We start from the raw sequence: 18,110 nt of genomic DNA, 5'->3' as shown, positions 1-18,110 counted from the left end.
GAAAAGGGGATGACAGAGGATGAGATGGTTGGATGGCATCACCAACTCAATGGAGATGAGTTTAAGTAAACTCTAGGAGTTGGTGGTGGACAGGGAGGCCTGGCGTGCTGTGGTCCATGGGGTCGCAAAGAGTCAGACACAACCGAGCGACTCAACTGAACTGATGAGCTTCAAAGGACTTCCCAGGTGGCTCCAGTGGTCTAGAACTCCTACCAATGCAGGAAACGGAAGAGACATGGGTTCGATCACTGGGCCAGGAAGATCCCCTGGAGGTGGGGCATAACAAGCCACTCCAGGATTCTTGCCTAGAGAATCCCACAGACAGAGGGGCCTGGTGGGCTACGGTCCATAGGGGTGCAAGGAGTCAGACACGACTGAAGTGACTTAGCACAGCATTCAGCACACGTGCACTCTGAAGAGACTTAACACAGCATTCACACACATGTGCTTCAAAAGCACCCAGTTCTCCCAAAAGGCATTCTCCTCCAAAGCCTAAGAGGCACTACTCCTGGGCTAGAGGAACTGTGTTCCCTGGTTGTCATGGAAGACACAAAAATGTTTTCTGCAGATTCCAGTAAACATCTCTTACCTAAATCCAAACTTATCCATTGCTACAGAAATGTGCCGTGGCTGTGAAAAGCACCTGTAGGTGTTATGGTCGTTCATTGGGATGAGGTCCACATCGCTAAACACAAAGCAGTTGTAGTCATAGTCCTTCAAGGCCTCTTTAAAGCCAACATTGAGGAGCTTTGCGCGGTTGAACATGGACTCTCCAGCCTGGTGCAGAAACAAAAAAAAGTGCCATCAGATGCCATGAGGCCTTTCAGCCAAACACTCATGGGGACTGGTGACCTGTCTGCTTCACGTAGCCCTTAGACCATTCCTGGGCCTCATTTTCTACCCTCACTTTACAACTCAATCCTGAATAGCATTCCCTGAACCAGCAATCCCTCTTCTAGGAGTTATTCTGTAGGACTTGCAAGTGTGCAAATGACAGGTGAACAACGTGTTCACTCTTTTCACCACATGTTCACCAACGCAAAAGGCTGCAAACAATGACGTAAGCATGATCAGGAAACGGCTTCAATAAACCATGATGCATCCATATAATGAAATAGAGCTGTTTAAAAAAAAAAAAAAGGAAGCTCTAAAAGGAAATGATCATTGAGATAGTATTGTTAGGTGAAAGGTGTTTAAACAGATGTGTTATTTATTCTTATAGTACATATAGGCTAACTGCAGGAAGGATATCAGGAAACTGCTGACACTGGGACTTTTTCACTTCTACCTGCTTTTGTGTGGTTGACTAGGGTTTGATCATCACATTGGGTCCAGGTATTTGTCACTAAACCAGGCACCAGGAAATATGGCAAATTCAAGTCAGTCTCTGCCCTCCCAGTGCTCACAGTGTAGGGTGGAACCAGTGAGCTACAGGGCACAGTAGAGATAGTGTGTATGAGAGAGGAGGACACCCCCTTCAGGATGCCAACCACGGGGTCTACAAGAATTAAGTGTGTTGGTGCAAAGGTACTTCATATTTTATTTACTTCTCGTTTATTTTCAGTCTCCCCAATTAGAACCTAAGCTCAATGAACGCTGGAATTTTTTTTTTGCTGTTTCTTCACCCATTGGAAACAGGCCTGGAACATAGCCTGGCATACAGTAAGAGCTCAGTATATAACCACTGGATGGATGGATGGATGGATGGATGGCTGGATGAGTAGACAAATGGATGGACTTCAACATACTATGGCAGATGGCAACCCTTTGGGGAGACTCCAACCTAAGGGGCCTCTCATGGGTCTCTGCTCTTACCAGTTACCAAGACCCCAGGTTAGTAAGGACAGTAACATCATCGACACAATCATGCTTACACTTAATTCACAAGCACTTCAATACCCATACTCTCATCCTGGCTGGAATTCTCCCACCAGTGTCATGAAGAAACTAAGGCCACATAAATGACACAGCTGGTGCTGGAGCCCAACCCTCTAGAATCCTCACTTTTCAGTCTTTCTCAGGATCAACAAGATCAATGACCTCTACTTTGGGGGAAAATGTGCCTCACGAGGGCCTACAGTATCTGTACGGTCTCTAAGGTGGGGTGCTGCACATCTTCTCTCCAGGACTCTAAGATAGGGCCCGGACACTGGCTCTCCACCAGGCTGCCTAAGTGAGGACAGAGTGCCCGGATGGTGCCACAGCCCCCAGTCTCAGGAGGGTGACTCAGGGCAACAGACCACTTGAGAAAGACAAGTACCAGGAAGTCAGAAAGAGCAGCCCAAAAGAGTAAATGAAACATTTTACATGAGAGCTCCTTTCTTCAGCCTGTGACAAAGCATTCTAACCATGCGTGGTAAAGGGAGAAGGCTGTGCCCTGTGGTACTCGGGGTGTACTTGGGCTGCTCTGTCAGTTAAAGAGAGGCACCATGGCGTTGCAAAGAGTTGACACAACTGAGCACGCATGCAGGCACACACGCCAGTTAAGAACCATTTAGAATTCTGCCTTCAACTAATTCTGTGTAAGTCCTGAGACCAAGAAAAAAAAAAAAGACCAAAGTTTAGGAACTGCATATGAAGTTGTTGTCATTATTATTATTATAATAACACACCGCTAATATTCTCGGGGGGATCTGATACACCAGGCACAGGGAAGTATTTTACAAGCATGGTGTGTCCTTTAATCATCTCAACAATCTTGTTAACAACCTTCACCCCCAAATCTGATTTGCTTCCTTCTCCCACACCCTTCGACCTCCTGGAAATAGAGGCCTGCATCTAGTGGTTTCCATCTTCCTCCTCCAGCCCCATTAAGATTCTCAGAGAGTTAGCTTTCTCTGAATATTGTGAGATAAAATTCAGCCCCACTGAACATGTTTCCAACAAGTGAACAGGCAATGTTCCAACAAAGCCTTTTCCCAGTTGTGGAGCAGACTCCCACCCAAGTCGCTGCCCAGTGCTCCCTTCTGTTGGTCTGCTCCCCAGTGACAGGAGCAGGGTGTTGGTGGCCTTGTCTGAAGCATAGGACCTGGCCTGTTGGCCATGACTGATTGACCTAAGCAGATACCTGACTGAGACTACCCTAAGCATTTTCCTCCCACAGGAACTAGAAATATGGAACAATGAATGGGCACCGCTGGTGCCAACCCCAGGACCAATGGCAGTCTGGAGGAGAAACCCAAAGAGCAGACCTGTTCTACCCCTTTCCCCATGTGTGGGGTGACTGACAAGTGGGTGTATCAGTCAAGAGAGGCCAACATCCATCAGTCTAGAGGGGACAGGAGTCTGGGCCTGGTCAGTGTGCTGGCCTGGGGAAGAGTGAGGACACATGAGGTGGGAGGCCTGGCAGAGTCTACGCTCTCCAGACGCTTCATGCAGCAAACCCAATGCCCTTTGGGCAGATCTGGGTGGCAGGGACAAATGTCTCAAGCAGTGTCAGATGGCTCTCCAAGGCATTAAAACCTTTTTTTGAGAGCCCTAAACATGTACCCTAAACATAAGAGCAAGTAATATGTCCACTCAGAATCCTCATACACTGCTGGTGGGAATACAAAATCGTGCTGCCATCTTGGAAGACAGTCTGGAGTTCCTCACATGGATAAACAAAGAGTCACCATGTGATCCAGAAATTCTACTCCCACGTATATACTCAAGAGAAATGGAAACATGTCCACACAAAAACTTTCAAATAAAGTTCACAGCAGCACTGTCCAGCACTTTTTAGATAGCTAAGAAGTGGAAACAACCCAAATGGCCATTAACTGATAAATGGACAAATAAATATGGTATATGCACACAATTCAACATTATTCTGCAATAAAAAGAATGAAGTACTGCTACATGCTGTAAATTGGATGAACCTTGAAAACATCATGCTAAGTGAAAGAAATCAGTCACAAAGGATCACAGATAAGGTTGCACTTATATGAAATGTCCAGAACAGGCAAATCCACAGAGACAGAATATAGAATTGTAGCTACTAGGGCAGGAGAGAATGGAGGAGTTAACTGATAGCTAAGAAGTGTAGGGGAGTTTTTTTGGCTTAATAAAGATGTTCTAAAATTGATCATGGTTGATGGATGCCCAATTCTGAATATACTAAAAGCTACTGAATTATATACTTTAAATAGGTATATTGTATGATATGTAATTATATCTCAATTAAATTATATAAAAAAAGAAAAGCCTGCTCCGAAGATGGGAGAGGACCAGAGGGCCCTGTTTCTCCCTCTTTTTCTGTATTGATTCTGCTCATTTATTGGGTATCTACTTTTTGCTTAGCAGTAGGGATACAGAAAAAGAAAAGACACAAGCTCTGCTTTTGAGAAGTTCCAAGTTAAACAGGCAATTGTATTTTTATGGAGTGATGAGCTCTTTAGGGTGGACAGCTAGCTAAAGGGGAAGGAGGAGAAAGGAGCTCCCTAGCCCAGCACATACAGAGAAGTAGAGGTGGAAACACGAACCCAATCATAGAAAATTAGAGAAGGCCTCGAAGAAGCTAGCCAAATTTAGTTGGGAGGCATGAGAAGAATATTCTGAGATGAGCAAGCAGCATTTGTAAAGCCTGTGAGAAAAGATAGCATTCAAGGAACTACAGAAATACAGACTGGGGAAGCCAGACTAAGACAAGAAGGTAGATGTGGACCAAAACATGAGGCAGGAAAGGGAGGCTAGGAACTTTGCTAAAATAATCAAGACTTTCTCTTTTTTATTCAGGCCATAGGAAGCTCTTGAGGTTTTAAATGAGAATTATGTTTTGCAAGCCCAGGAGGAATTTGTGCCCTACTTGCCAACTGAGGGCAGCAAGACCAGTCTGCAAGCTATGGCATGATTACTGGAGACTAGGCAATGACACGGGGCAAGCAGAGAATGCCTCTCCGGAAGGGCTAAGGTGGGGACTCCACTTCCCCATTTCACACCTCACTTGTTCCCAGGCCTGTGTGCTGCACCTGCGAGCAGCCTTCGTGGGGTTTCCAGGAGAGGTACCAGAATCTGGTCTAATCACCAGGCAAATCCTGTGGTTAAGGCAAGTGCAGCCTTTCCCTGATGGTAAGAGGAGACAGATGACCAACTACCGAAAGCCACAGCGCCAACTGCCCAAGTTCTCACAGTTTCTAGAAGACCCACCAAACCACCCTGGCTTCCCTGGATGTCAGGCCCTCGTGTGTACACAGCACACATATCCCCTGATCATGATGGCATGGGGGCTGACTACCTGGCCCCTCCGCCACCAAAAACACAGCAGCAAAGAGGTTGGAAACACCAACCCTAAGCCCAGAGTCTCAAATAATCAGAATTTCTATGGGACGGGAGAAACAATTTTGCTCCTATACACACCCCCTGCCCATCACACCACTCCTCCCCTTCACAATAGCTACAGTAACCCACAGGCTCTCGAGCCCACAGCTCCAGAGGCAGGTCTGCAGGCAGTGGAAATCTCTGCAGATATATCCTTTTGCATGCTTCTCTGTGCCCCCTCAGACTCCAAGAGGAAAGACCCAGGACAAATGGGTGGCAGACAAGCAGAGGAAGCTCTGGCCAGGCAGCCATGTAGCAGGACTGACCGGCAAGCCTCCGGAGGGTAGACAGGCTGGCTGTGAGGGGATCTCCAGAGAATTGCTGGGATTACACAAACGCTGAGTCTGTGGCAGGCTAATATCCACTGACCCATTATTTCACAGCAGTTGGGTCTCTGGCTTTGAACCTTAATAACACAGGAGCCCTGAGTTCAGACAAGGCCCTCAATAAAACCTGGATCAGAGACTTAAGCTCTTCTCCCAGTGAGTGAAGGAAACGTGCCCTCCAGGGTTCGTTGGGGGTGGGCGGTAGTCCTCTTGTTTGCCACAGTCATTACTCACAAGAGAGGGCATATCCTTGGCCCCTGACAGACCAGAACACAGGTCAGAGCCATAAGGTCCCTTCAGAGAGAACAGAGCTAATAGAACAGCCAAGCAAGGACTCTGGGTAAGGTAAACAGAAAATAATTTTAAAACTTCAGTTCTACAGCAGGATGTCTGCCTCTCTCCCAGGGCCTAAGGCACTGAGATGAGATTTTCTGCAGAAAAACACTCAGAAAATAAAGGCTTCATTTTCAAGAAAGCAATTTGGCCACTTATACTACAAACCATAGAAATGTTTACACCATTTCTGAACCCATAGTCTTGTATCTGAAAATCTAGCCTAGAGAAATAAATCTAAATATGGAAGAAACAGCACAGAATAAGCCATAAACTGAAAGATGTTCATTACAGTCTTATTTACACTACTGAGAAAGTGAAAATTACCTAAAGGCCTTCTAACAGAGGAATGTCTACACTAATTATGGTAGAACTACATGCTCAACTATTATGAAGGCATGGAAAGTGATGATTATGAAGACTATGAAATAACATGGGAGATGCTGATGATATACAATTTAAGGGAAAAAAGCAAGGTACAAAAGTATACATACATACAGTATGAGCTCAACTCCGGCTTGATTTTAATGCAGTCTCTTTGACCTTTGCACAACAGGCGGGCTCGCACCAACCTCAGCATTTCTCAGTGAGCCCACAGGGGCCAGGGCCCTGCCTGGGAAACCCCAGGGCCCTGGATGGCACATGCTCAGGATCATTTACACAGCTTCCCCCTGTCCAGCAGCGCCTGGGCTCTGGACTGGATTTGGGGGCATGTGGACATTACCAGGGTGGCGGCAGTGGTGGCAGCGGCGGCAGCAGTCGCAGCGGTAGTAAGGTCGGCATTCCTCTCTCTCTCTAGGAGGTGAAGGGCACAGAAGAGGAGCAGGTGGAGAGCAAGAAGCAGATCACAGAGAGGAGGTCCTCCTTCAGCTTGCTTTGCTACAAACAGGATTAACAAGGAAAAGCAAAGGGCCCCCACTAGAAGGAAAAAAAGAAAAGAGAGACAAGGATGGCTCCAAGGGAGAGACGTGAGGAAGAGAGGCAAGGGTCTGGGCTGTGGCCACCCTGGTTTCCAAGGCAAAGGCACATTCCTAATAAGTGGTCAGTCCCCATCACAAAGTCACGGGGGAATGACATTTCCCAGGACAATGCCCAGGGAGGCAATTCACCAGCTCAGGCAAGTACATGTAAGTGCTGCTTCAACATGATCCCTGCAGGCTGGAGCGAGCCACAGACAGAGCAAGGGGAAACACACGGCAAAGGAAACGACCAGTCACGGGGGCAGCACATGAGCAGCGGTGGGATGCGGATATCTACAGCTATCCCACCAAAGGTCCCAGTGCCCAGAGAAAGGGGCTGCTGCAGAATGGGGCCGGTCCCACCCCTCTGCAGCCCTACTCCTGCATACCTCAATCTGGGTGCTGACAGCTCAGGCAGGAAATGCAAGGCAGGGAGGCGGGTGGCAAACAGACAATCAAGATGGAAACCAACCCAGGGGGATGCCTCAGGCCCAGGCAGCTGTCCACCGGAGCGGGGCAGACGCAGGAGCCTGCTTCACTCTAACAGTCTTGGCCTCATTTAGGAATCAGCTGCCTGGCCCAGGGACACAGGTAAGCAGCCAAGGAGGGTAACAGAGGCTCTCACTCACTGAGGGTGCCAGGGGCTGTCTCCAAACCTGCCCACTCTTGGTCTCAGACAAGCAGCTTAGAACCACTTCACGACTGTGCACAGATGAGAAGGAAGAGGGAAAAAACTCCAAAGCTGGACGGAGACCCTTCTGATGGGAGCTGGGCCCTCCGTTCAGGCCAGGTTTTACTCATAACCATGACAACTGGGCCAGCCTCCTGGGGGTTCTGAGGCTGCTACTCCCAAGCCACTGTCCTCTTCTTGTGACCCAGTGGGACTCACGGGGGACACTGCCAAGTGGAAATGGAGCTGCTCCTCAGTGAGGAACAGACACATGGCAAGGTGAGGCATTCCAGGGGCTGCAGGTGATTTCTGTCCTGGCTCTGCTGCCCGGCCATCGCGAGACCCCCAGCAAGCTGCTCCCTTCTGGGAGTCTTCCCTCAGCAGGAACAGTGTGCAGGAGGGGTACCGATTGCCTCAGTAGGGGCTGTCACGGTCAAAACTCAAACTTTGAGACCATGAAAGAGGCTCAGTCCAAAAGACCATCATGTATTATGACCATCAACCACCACAGGACTAAAGTAGGGTCTCTGCTGGGCAGGAAGCTTTGACGGGGCAGAGGGGAGAAGGCCATGCAGGTTCCCAGGGGTCATGACCTGGCCTGGAGGGGAAAGGAGGCTTCACGTCTCAGGTTCTCACTTGCCAGAAAGCCAGGAGCAAAGGGTCCTGTCCCGAGAGCTGATGGATCCACAGGAAGCAGCTCTGGCTCCACACCCTAACCGTGCAGTGGATGAAGCATGGAGCCTGGTGGTCAGGCAGACAAGGGAGTCAAGCCTGAGGGATGTGGGTCTCGGGGCCACAGGGGCGGGGAGAGCCCGCACACAGGCAAGCACTCCTCTCCCCTCACTAGAAAGCACTATGCGGCCTGGAAGCAGCCCAGATGGAGAAGGCAGCACAGCTCCACTCCAAGCCTTTGCAGAGCTAAGGGGAGGGCCTTCCATGGTGGCCAGAAAGAAAGCAACCAGGGGAGGGAAGGGAGGCACACAGGATAGAGGTATTCGATGCAGCATGAGCAGAGGTCCAGGAGGGAGCGTGTCTCAGGGATGGTGGTGAGTCCAGTGCGGCGTGTGAAGGAGACCTGAGGGGAAGTGGCGGCAGGTCTCAGTCCGGGTGCCAAGCTCAGGCTTCCATGCCCTTCAGACCCTCGCCTGTGGGCGAGGACATAATGGAGTTTAGAGAGGGCATGCCATGGTCGGAGCTAGAAAAACTTAATGAGCGCAGAGGCACCAGAAGACCTACAAACTGAATCAGAGACGGATCCTGGGCCCTCTTTCTGGGGCAGGGTGCTGTCACAGCTACTATGAACCCACTTGCATTTGTCATCCATTTGGTAATTCCCCTGGTGACTTATCTCACAAACATCCTGTATTTCTTATTAGAGTTAGGGCTGCCAGGTGGTGATCTGCCTTCCCTCTGCCCTTGATGGTTTTACAGTTTCCTTTCTTAATGAAAGTATAAGGAAGTGAGGTGTGCACCCCATCTCCCATCTGCTAAAATACCTTACTGTCCTCCTCTGTACCTGCGCTGGACCTCAGGTAGGATATCTGAGCCTCAGAGTAGCACCCTTGGCTCTGACAGGCCGGACCCGCCAGAACCCTAATAGGATATTCAGACACCAGTGGGAGAAGGCAGGAGGAGGGCTGGACGCTGAGGACAGACAGCAATGCTGCTGCTTCTCAGGACTCACTCAACCCTCTACCCCTCTTCTTGTGAGATGCAAGTTATGATGGGGATTGGAGGGGACTGAACCAAAAGAAAGTGGTCAACAGCTGAGGATCCATAGCAGGAGCCATAGAAACCCATGCAAGCTCACCCCTGTGGGTGGAGCCAGAGACACAACCCTTCTCTGAAGAAGCTGGCAGGTGGGCCATGGTCCCTAAGTCCACGACCTTCTGCTCAAGCAGAGAACCCAAGAATGGGAGGGAGGGTCTCGATACTGGTACTGACAGGGGGTGAAACAGGAGGCAGGGAGAATAGTACAGAGTTTATCACCATAGTCCTGGGCAGAGAAAACAGGCAGGAAGATGGGGGACGGTGAGGGGCGGGGGGAGAAGGAACTCAAAGCAGCTAATGTTTACAGAGGGTTCCCGTGTGCCAGGTGTGTGCGTCACAGCCCCGTCCCGTGCGTGCAAAGGACTGAAGGCTTCCCCTCCCATGAATGAGGAAACCGAGCTGTGAAGGACTTGAGTCCAAGGTCACTGAGCTGGGAAGGGGCAGAGCCAGCACCCAGGCAGTCTGAGCCTGGAGCTCACTGCCAGTCCTGGACGCCCAGCTCTGAGGAGGAGGGACTAAGTGCCCTTGAGAAGGGAACTGGTGCTAATGTGCTGAGAGGGCACTAGGGCACGGGGCTGGGCTCGGAGCTGCAGCCCTACTGTGGCTTATGTGCCTTCCTACCAGTCCCTTCCCCCGATCCCTGAGCCTCAGTTTCCTCATCGGCAAAACAGATGAGAACAGAACTCTCTGTTCTGTACCTCAGGGGTACAGGTGAATCCCGGCAAAGAATGAAGGGGAAGTCAGGGATAGAGGTGGGAACACAGCCCCCACTTCAGGCAGAACATGCTGTGACCCAATGTGACCCACTGTGGATGCAGGGCTAGGCAGCATTTCAACGTGGCAGGGGGAGGTTTTGTTCTTAAAAACCTGCCCGAGAACCTGAGGGCTAGATGTCTCAGGGGCCCCTCCTATTTTAGGCACTTTCTCTTCTTAAATCGGGTGTGTGTGTTGGGGTGGGGCAGTGAATGAATGTCAAGATGACAGCAGGGTGTCTGAGACAGGAAGAGGCTAAGAGGCCTAGCTGCTCAACAAATGGTACACAAAACCCAAGCCAGATGCTCTGAACCGGAGCATCTAATTGTAACACAGGGAACACGGGAGTTCTAAGTTGTAGAGAGGGCACGCTCCAAATGTTTCCCCTCCCACCTCTTTCAAGGCTTGGGTTTTCCTATCATTGCTTTATTATGGGTTTCTTATAGATACCCTACAAGATGTTCTTTGCTGGAAAGGTAGGGGCAATTTCAGGTTTCTTTTTGACTTGGTTACCTGGAAGTCAGATCATATTTTCCCAAAGAAATAATCAGGGTGGAGCTGGAGCAGAAGAAATAAGATTAGCTGGGGGAGAGGGAGATAAAGGAAATGATTTTCTCAAGGCGGAAAGTTAACCCTTGGGAGAGCAGAAAAAGATGAAGAAACCACAAGACCCGGACTAGAGCAGAGGGTAGGGGTGGTGGTGGGGTGTTGAGGGGGAGATGATTATACTGACCAGACTAGAGGAAAAAAAAAAGAGATGTAAAGGTTTGACGGACTAGAGCAGAGGGTAGGGGTGGTGGTGGGGTGTTGAGGGGGAGATGATTATACTGACCAGACTAGAGGAAAAAAAAAAAGAGATGTAAAGGTTTGAAAAATGAAAAATAAAATCCTTCCGATGCTGAGATACATGTGGGAGAAGACAGGAGTTGGGGATGTTTCTCAGCATCCTAGGGAAAGTGAGGAGGTGGGAGAAGAGGAGGCCTGCTTTCCCCCAGCCTTCAATTCACAGAATAGTTGTCACTTGAGATGGTTCTTGGAAGGCGGTTCCTCCAGTCAGATGAGCTCAGGAAACGTGCCGAGTTCCCTCTGGAGGCTGTCATGTACACCAGGACACTGAAGCCTCTGCAGGAACAAAACCTGCTTCACGTTGTCCCCAGCATCCCTCAAATGCACATGACCTCAGGTCTCCATTTCGGAGAGCACACTTGGGGAGAAGTCCCGTCTTGGGCAGTGACCGGGGTGAGCTGGCACAGCAGTACCGCTGGTCCAAGCTGGCTTGCCTGTTTATTGTTCTGCCAGCCTGGACTGGGGCAGGCAGGAGGAAATAGCTGGTGTAAGACATGTGGAAATCTGTTGTTTGAAACTTGGGTAATATCTATATAAATCCTGCCATAGGAACTTAGGACAGCAGCTAAATTTTACCGGTCCAATATATGTTTGACTTCATAATTGAACGAGGCAATCTCACATTTACCTAAAATACAACCTTTCTATACATTAGCAATTCTCCACTCCTGCCCCCAAGTCTTCCTCGATCAGTCACCTAAATTCAAACACTTGGCATCATCACTCACTCTCTTTAACACTCTTTACCCAAGTTATGCATTTTAATCTATACAGTTTATATGCCACCCAGACCACAGCTGTCTAACTTCTGTTTAGTCAGATTTGTAGGAGGCTATCAGACACCCTGATGAAACAATCTGCCACGGTGTCTACCGTGTTATCACTCATCTACTGGTATAACAATTATCAATGAGGGAAAGGAGAGGCAGCTGGCGTGGCTTGTGCTTAGTAATCCCTGATGGCCTGGTAACCGTGGCTTCCTCTTCCAGGCGCTCAGAGCCACTGCTTTAATAACGGGCTCCTGAATCCTACCATGATCGACATGTGCACACTGACATCAGACAAGTGTTCCTTGACGGCAGGGCTTTTTTTAAACAAATACTCGTTGGACTGAAGTGGCTTGGATTTTGCAGGGCATATACCTATTCTCTCTTACATAATACAAATATTCTTCCATGATAAAGCCTAACTGCCTGGCTATCTTACAAGCAGATTTTCTTGGGGCCTTGGTCTGTGCCTCACTTGGCCAAGGCCCTCCAACAGCCCTGAGGGGTTTTGCCTACCACCTGTTCTCCCACTTTGAGATTCAGTTCTTGAGATTATTAGAAATTGTTCCTTGGAAGGGTCCCACTTGCCATAAATGAGGATGGAAGCTTCAGGACAGGTAGAACCAGGAAACTTCGTCGTTTCTTTAGTATCTCTCTGCTTTGTCCTGGCAGTGCTCAGAAATGCTTGATGGACACATTGTTGTTTCTAGCTTTTCTTCTGGTCCAAGGAACACTCACAGAGTCCCTCAGTTTTGATGGAAGCTGTCAGCTGCTAACAATCTTTCTATTCAAACTAACTTACTACAAAAAGATCCATAGTTTATCTTGAAGTGAAATGGACACTGGGCCTTTTAGAAATGGAAATGTATATACTCTGTCTCTTCAAAGGAATTTCAATGGAATTTAGTAGACAGATAAGTTAGATGTGTTATTCCACCTGGGAGATTATAGTCTAAAGATGGGAATTTAAGTATTCAGGCTAAACTTGAAATACCAAAGTTAAATTCTTGGGTGGGGGTAGGGGTAACTATACAGCATTTAGCTCATTTGCACCTGAGGGTGGTAATGGTAGAATTTCAAAATGCCAGATGTCTAAAAGATTACTTCTATTCCTTCACCCCTCATCACTCACATATTTAAGTACATAAGTGTGCACATGCACACACATGACATGCATGCCTTCCCTCTCTCCCTCCACCCCCCCAGACCTCACCTGGTTGATAACATAGATGCCATAGTCTAACTGCTGACGCTGTAGGATTGGGTGCAAGTAATACAGCCAGTACTTGAGGTGTTCCTGCCGGTTGCGGAATGGAATGATGATGGCCACCTTGTGAGGAGAGATGCAGTCCGTGGGGGTGTAGCGACCACCCAACTTCACCTTCGGGTTCTGCTGCTCCACAAGCTTCAGGTCCACAGGTATGTTAAACTCAATCAGCATGGGGCCGACTAGAGAGGTGGGGGAAAGGAGAAGACATCAGGCTCCAGGACTGCCTCAGGAAGCCATCCCTGGGGAAGTAGTGTGGCCATGGAAAAGGCTCTCAGGCCGAGCACTAGGTACCATGTCCAGCACCAGTGTGACCAACCATCTCGGAAAACCTTTCAGTCCCCAGCAAACCCAGACAGCTGGTCACCCTTTGAAGCACTCTCCTAACCCCAGGACCCACTCAGACTCTTACGTTGCTCAACTGAAAAAATGGAAATAGAGTAATTCTTGCTCAGATTTCCGGACAAGCTGTTGTAAGGATCAGAGAGCATGGTTGAGAAAGCACTTTCTCAGAAATCCGGACGTTGAAACTTAACTCTGCTACCTCCCAGCTGTGTGGCCTTGGACAAACAACTTACATCATCTCTCTGAACCTAACCTAGTTGGAAGGGAAGCGTGCATATGTGTTGAGGAGCTCAGTGTTGAGGAAATCGGCCTGAAGTCAGAAGGCAGCAGCGAGTGGCATGGGTTACCCATGTCTGGGGAAGGGATGTGATGCATGAATGAAACAAATTTGATGGGGAGGGGCTGGAGGAACTGGGGAAACAGAAGGAACAGCCAGAAAGAACACCAAAGAAGAATGCTTAGAATAAGTAGCGGATGAAGAAGGGAGAAGAAGTTGGGGGAGACTCCACAAAGATTCTGTCCTGGAAGAACACGGCTCCAAATGAGAGAATTAAGTTCCCTGGTGCCTCAGATGGCAAAGAATCCTACTGCAATGAGGGAGACCTGGGTTTGATCCCTGGATTGGGAAGATCCCCTGGAGGAGGGCATGGCAACTCACTCCAGTATTCTTGCCTAGAGAATCCCCAAGGACAGAAGAGCCTGGCAGGCTACAGTCCATGGGGTCGCCAAGAGTCAGACACGACTGAGCAACTAAGTACAGCACATTAAAGTAAGAGAGCTTGGGGCTTAGAGGAAAAACTGATGAGATCCAGATGGTGGATTCTGAGGTAGTGGCAGGTTAGGAGCAGAGGAAAAGGTCAAAGTCAAGATCCAGATACAGGAATGAACGTCCCCGCCTCCTAAATAGAAACAGGTGGAGCCGAGAGAAGACTCCAAGTGTGAGGACTGCCTCTGCCACAGTACACAAGGGGAGGGCAGGAGAAAGAGGCCCAGGGACAGACAGGGGATGGTGGACAGAGTCAACATTTCAAACCAGGTCCCCAGTATTCCCGGTAGGCCAGACTTTCTCAAAGTGGATTCCAGGAAGCACTAGTCCCAGTAAGATGCTCAATGGAAAAACAGGTTCCCCTGGTCAAAGAAGTCTGGGAACCCCACAAACTAAATCTTGCTTCTGGAAGGTCATAAGGCACACCAAAAGCTCTGAGGAGCTGTGCAGTCAAGAAACCCCATTCAGGGACTTCCCTGGTGGTCCAGTGGCTAAGACTCCATGCTTCCAATGCAGGGGGACCCGGTTCGATCCCTGGTCTAGCTCCCACATGCCACAACTAAGGGTTCCCAGGATGCGACTAAAGATCCCATGTGCTGCAATGAAGATCAAAGACTCTGGGTGCTAGAACTAAGACCTAGAGCAGCCAAATAAACAAATAAATATTTTTAAAAAGAGAAAGAAACCCCATTCACTTTATCTAACCCACCACTTCCTAAACTTACTTAGCCACAGAACCATTTTATCAGTGAACATGCTTTGGGAACCATTACTCTAGCGTAACCAACTTTACCTGTGGAGCAAACCATCCACAGGAAGGAAACTACACACAACACAACAGAGGCCAGACCCTGATCTCAAGCTCAGAGCGAGTTCACCTGAAACATGCTGGTGAGGACCACCCGAGGGCCAGTGTGGGCCTCTGCTGGCTTGTCAGTAGCATGTGACTTTGTCTGAGCACCTCTCGTCTTCATGGATCACTCACTCTCCCGAGATGCGGCAGCCCAAGGAAAGGAAGCCATGACTCTCGCTCCTCTGGCCTGTCAGCAGGTGTGAACCTGCCGTCTCTTCTTCCTCTCACCTTTCCTGGATCCCTGGGACTCCTCACCCCTTCCCTCCCTCTGACAATGATCCAGTTCCATCCTCACAGGACCTGCTCCCAATAGTCCATTTTCTTCCAAGACACAGCTCTGATCCTGTCATTTTCCTGCTAAAACCCTCCAATGGCTCTAAGGCCATGATCTTGGACCATGTAGGGTTAAGCCTCTTAGCTCCCCTTCCCTTCCCGCCCCTATAAACTGTGTCTGTGCCCACACTTTCCTCTCTGCCAGAAATGCCCTTCCCTCTTTCCTCTAATGGCATTGAGAGACCAGAATCTTCAAACTGAAGCCCCAATCTGGCCTTGTCCTTTATCTCTACTCCTTCCCACAGAGCTCAGATGGCAGACCTCCTGGGCAGAAGGGGATCTTTAGGGATCAAAAGCCCTGGTCATGGACTTCCCTTGTGGCACACTGGATATGGATCCACCTGCCAATGCAGGAGACATGGGTTTGATCCCTGGTCCAGGAAGATTCCACATGCAGTGGAGCAACTAAGCCCACGCACACAACTACTGAGCCTGTGCTCTGGAACAAGAGAAACCACTGCAGTGAGAAGCCCCTGCTCGCCACAACTAGAGAAAGCTCTCACGCAGCATCAAAGACCCTGCGCAACAAAAACAAAACCAAAAAGCCCTGGTCTCTCCCTGGCCATGCACATGGTCTCTGGAGGAACAGAGGCCTCACAGACCAGTCCCTCCCACGACTGCCTGTTGCCCCAGCCCCAAACTCCCATGGTGCCCTCCAGTGAGTAGGTCCTATGCCCCAGAGCTAAGTAAGGGGTTGGTGTGACCATTTTATCCACACTGATCATCAAAATCAAGTGAGGCAATCAGTAAAAACATGGAATCTCAGGCCTCTGCCCTAGGGAGTCTGACTCGTCAGATCTCAGGAAGGACCCACGTAAATAACAAGCAGCCCAAGCAACTCTTTCTGGACAAATTGGGAGGTGGGGAGCGGACAGGGCCAGCCTGCGCATCTTCACAAGCTTGGGGCCTTCGGGGAGGTAGTAGCCCTTTCCCACGAGGTCCCATAGGCCCGGGTTACTCGACTCCCCAGCCGTGGGCACAGCCTTCTGGGAGGCCCTGCTGCACAGGGCACTTGTGAAAAACACGAAGAAAAGATCGGTGCTCAGGTTCTTCTCACTTCAGAAGGCCTCATGACATCTGCACTCCATCCACGGCCTGCCCCACTTTTGGTTCGGAAGATGCAGCTAAACATATCTTCATTTTCGGGAACCCAAAGGGCATCTGGACTGTCACTCTACCAACTTTCTCACAACTTCTGAAACCAACCCAGGAAAGAGGTATTTTACACTTGGGCTGCCTGGCCTCCCTGGAGCAGACACCTGCAGGCTTAAAGCATCTTAATCTCGTCCCTTCGGCAGCTCTAGGAAGACAGCGGTGAGGCAGAGTTTCCTGGTCAGGAAAAGGCTGCCTGGGCCCTAGCTCAGCTCTGCCGGTGACTTACTGGATGATCTTTGGGTGACGACCATCCACTCTCAGGATACTGGTTTCCAGTTGTAAATTCCAGGGGTTGGAACTCAAATGAACACTTAACCTCATTACTTCCACCAACCACCACCACCACCACCACTACCTAGGGCCAACCAGCTTCTGCTCCAGAGTTCCTTCAGCAACTGATAACACTGTCCACCCAGTTATGGGAGCTGATAACCTTCCTCCCCTTCCTTTCATCCCAGAGTGTGGTATTAATAGCATGTGACCACCCATCCATGGGAACCTACTCAAGCATCAAGCCAGAGTCTTTTCTGAAGTGTTTGTTTAATGTAAACATTTCCTGTGGTGTGTCAAGGCCACTTTCAATTCGTTTCAATCAATACTTTCTGGACATCCACTGTGAACCAGGTCGGGAGGTGGGAGGTGATGATGGGATAGACACGACAGTTCCTGACCTCGAGGCACTCCCTGCTGAAAAGGGCAGGACCCATGTGAAAACTACCCTGGCTCAAGGCTGTCTAAGGGACTGGCTGTCCCAGCGGCTCCACGCAGAGCCTGATCACCAAACAGCCTCTTCCCGCTCGCTGCTCCTCCCTGTGCCCCTCTTACAGCCCTGCCGTGTCTCCCACATGGATGGGAAGAGTGAATCCTGGCCCTTCCTGCCCAATCTGACACCTTCCCCCCTTTCTCTCCTTGAAGCTGCCACTGCTCTGAGAACCCTCCAGCTCACAACCCTGAGATGGGTCAGGGCTCGGCAGCCGTGGAGGCTCCCGATCTGGAGCCGAATGCCTTCCTGGGTCTGGCGCGAGGTGGGAAGCCTCCCCATGTGCCCTGCACACCTCCTGCTACGCGGCAGGGGCTGTCCTGGGCAGCACACCTGGCTCTGTCCTAATGACAAAGTCTAAGCGCTCAGACTCCAGGAGGGCAGTGACCAGCTCTGCCCGGAACCTCAGGGACTTGCCAGCCAGTCTCAGAGACACCGTGGGGGCCTCAGGGAGAGGTGTGAGGAGGAGGCAGAAGGCCGAGCCAAGGCCCCCTTGCTGGGTGGCGCATGGCGGTGCTACCACAAACCCTTGGCCCCGCTGGGTCGGCTTGTGTGTTTTCTTGGCTCTGAGAGCCGGGAGGCAGGGTTACGTAAGCAGATGAGCAGATGTGAGCCTGTCCTCAGCTCCTCCTGCTAAAGCTCTGCCACGTGGGCCTCTCAGCTGGGAGTCCAGGTCACGGCCCAGCGTGTAAGTCGCTCAATAACTTCAATGTGTGAGCTCAACTCAGACAAATTCCACTGCTCCCGAGCCCAGCACAGCAAACCCAAACACACACGCGCCCCTCGTCAGAAGCCCTACAGATCAAGAGCCAGCCCAGCATGGACACCCTGCCACCCTGCCAGCCAAGCCACTGGTTCATTCCTCTGGCCTCAGCCAAAGAGGCTGGAACATCCAGTCACGGCTTCCCA

At 50.1% G+C, this 18,110-nt stretch overlaps 1 protein-coding gene across 2 annotated transcripts in view; it reads right to left on the bottom strand.

Annotated features, from left to right (window-relative positions):
* B4GALT1 (beta-1,4-galactosyltransferase 1) overlaps positions 1-18,110 on the bottom strand; it is a 55,723-nt gene that overhangs the window by 13,076 nt on the left and 24,537 nt on the right. Inside the window, exons 2-3 of one of the 2 annotated variants that reach the window (XM_005903016.3) lie at positions 12,936-13,171; positions 590-777 (exon numbers count right to left, since the gene is read on the bottom strand). In XM_005903016.3, the coding sequence (XP_005903078.2) occupies positions 590-777; positions 12,936-13,171 (424 nt within the window). Of the gene's footprint in view, positions 1-589; positions 778-6,694; positions 6,876-12,935; positions 13,172-18,110 lie in introns of those variants that run through there. The other variant, XM_070375473.1, reaches the window with a different exon arrangement.

This window comes from Bos mutus, chromosome 8, assembly GCF_027580195.1.
Source record: "Bos mutus isolate GX-2022 chromosome 8, NWIPB_WYAK_1.1, whole genome shotgun sequence".
In the NCBI taxonomy this organism is placed as follows: domain Eukaryota; kingdom Metazoa; phylum Chordata; class Mammalia; order Artiodactyla; family Bovidae; genus Bos; species Bos mutus.
The sequence above is the reverse complement of the archived record's forward strand: the minus strand, read 5'-3'. Positions and strand labels throughout refer to the sequence as shown.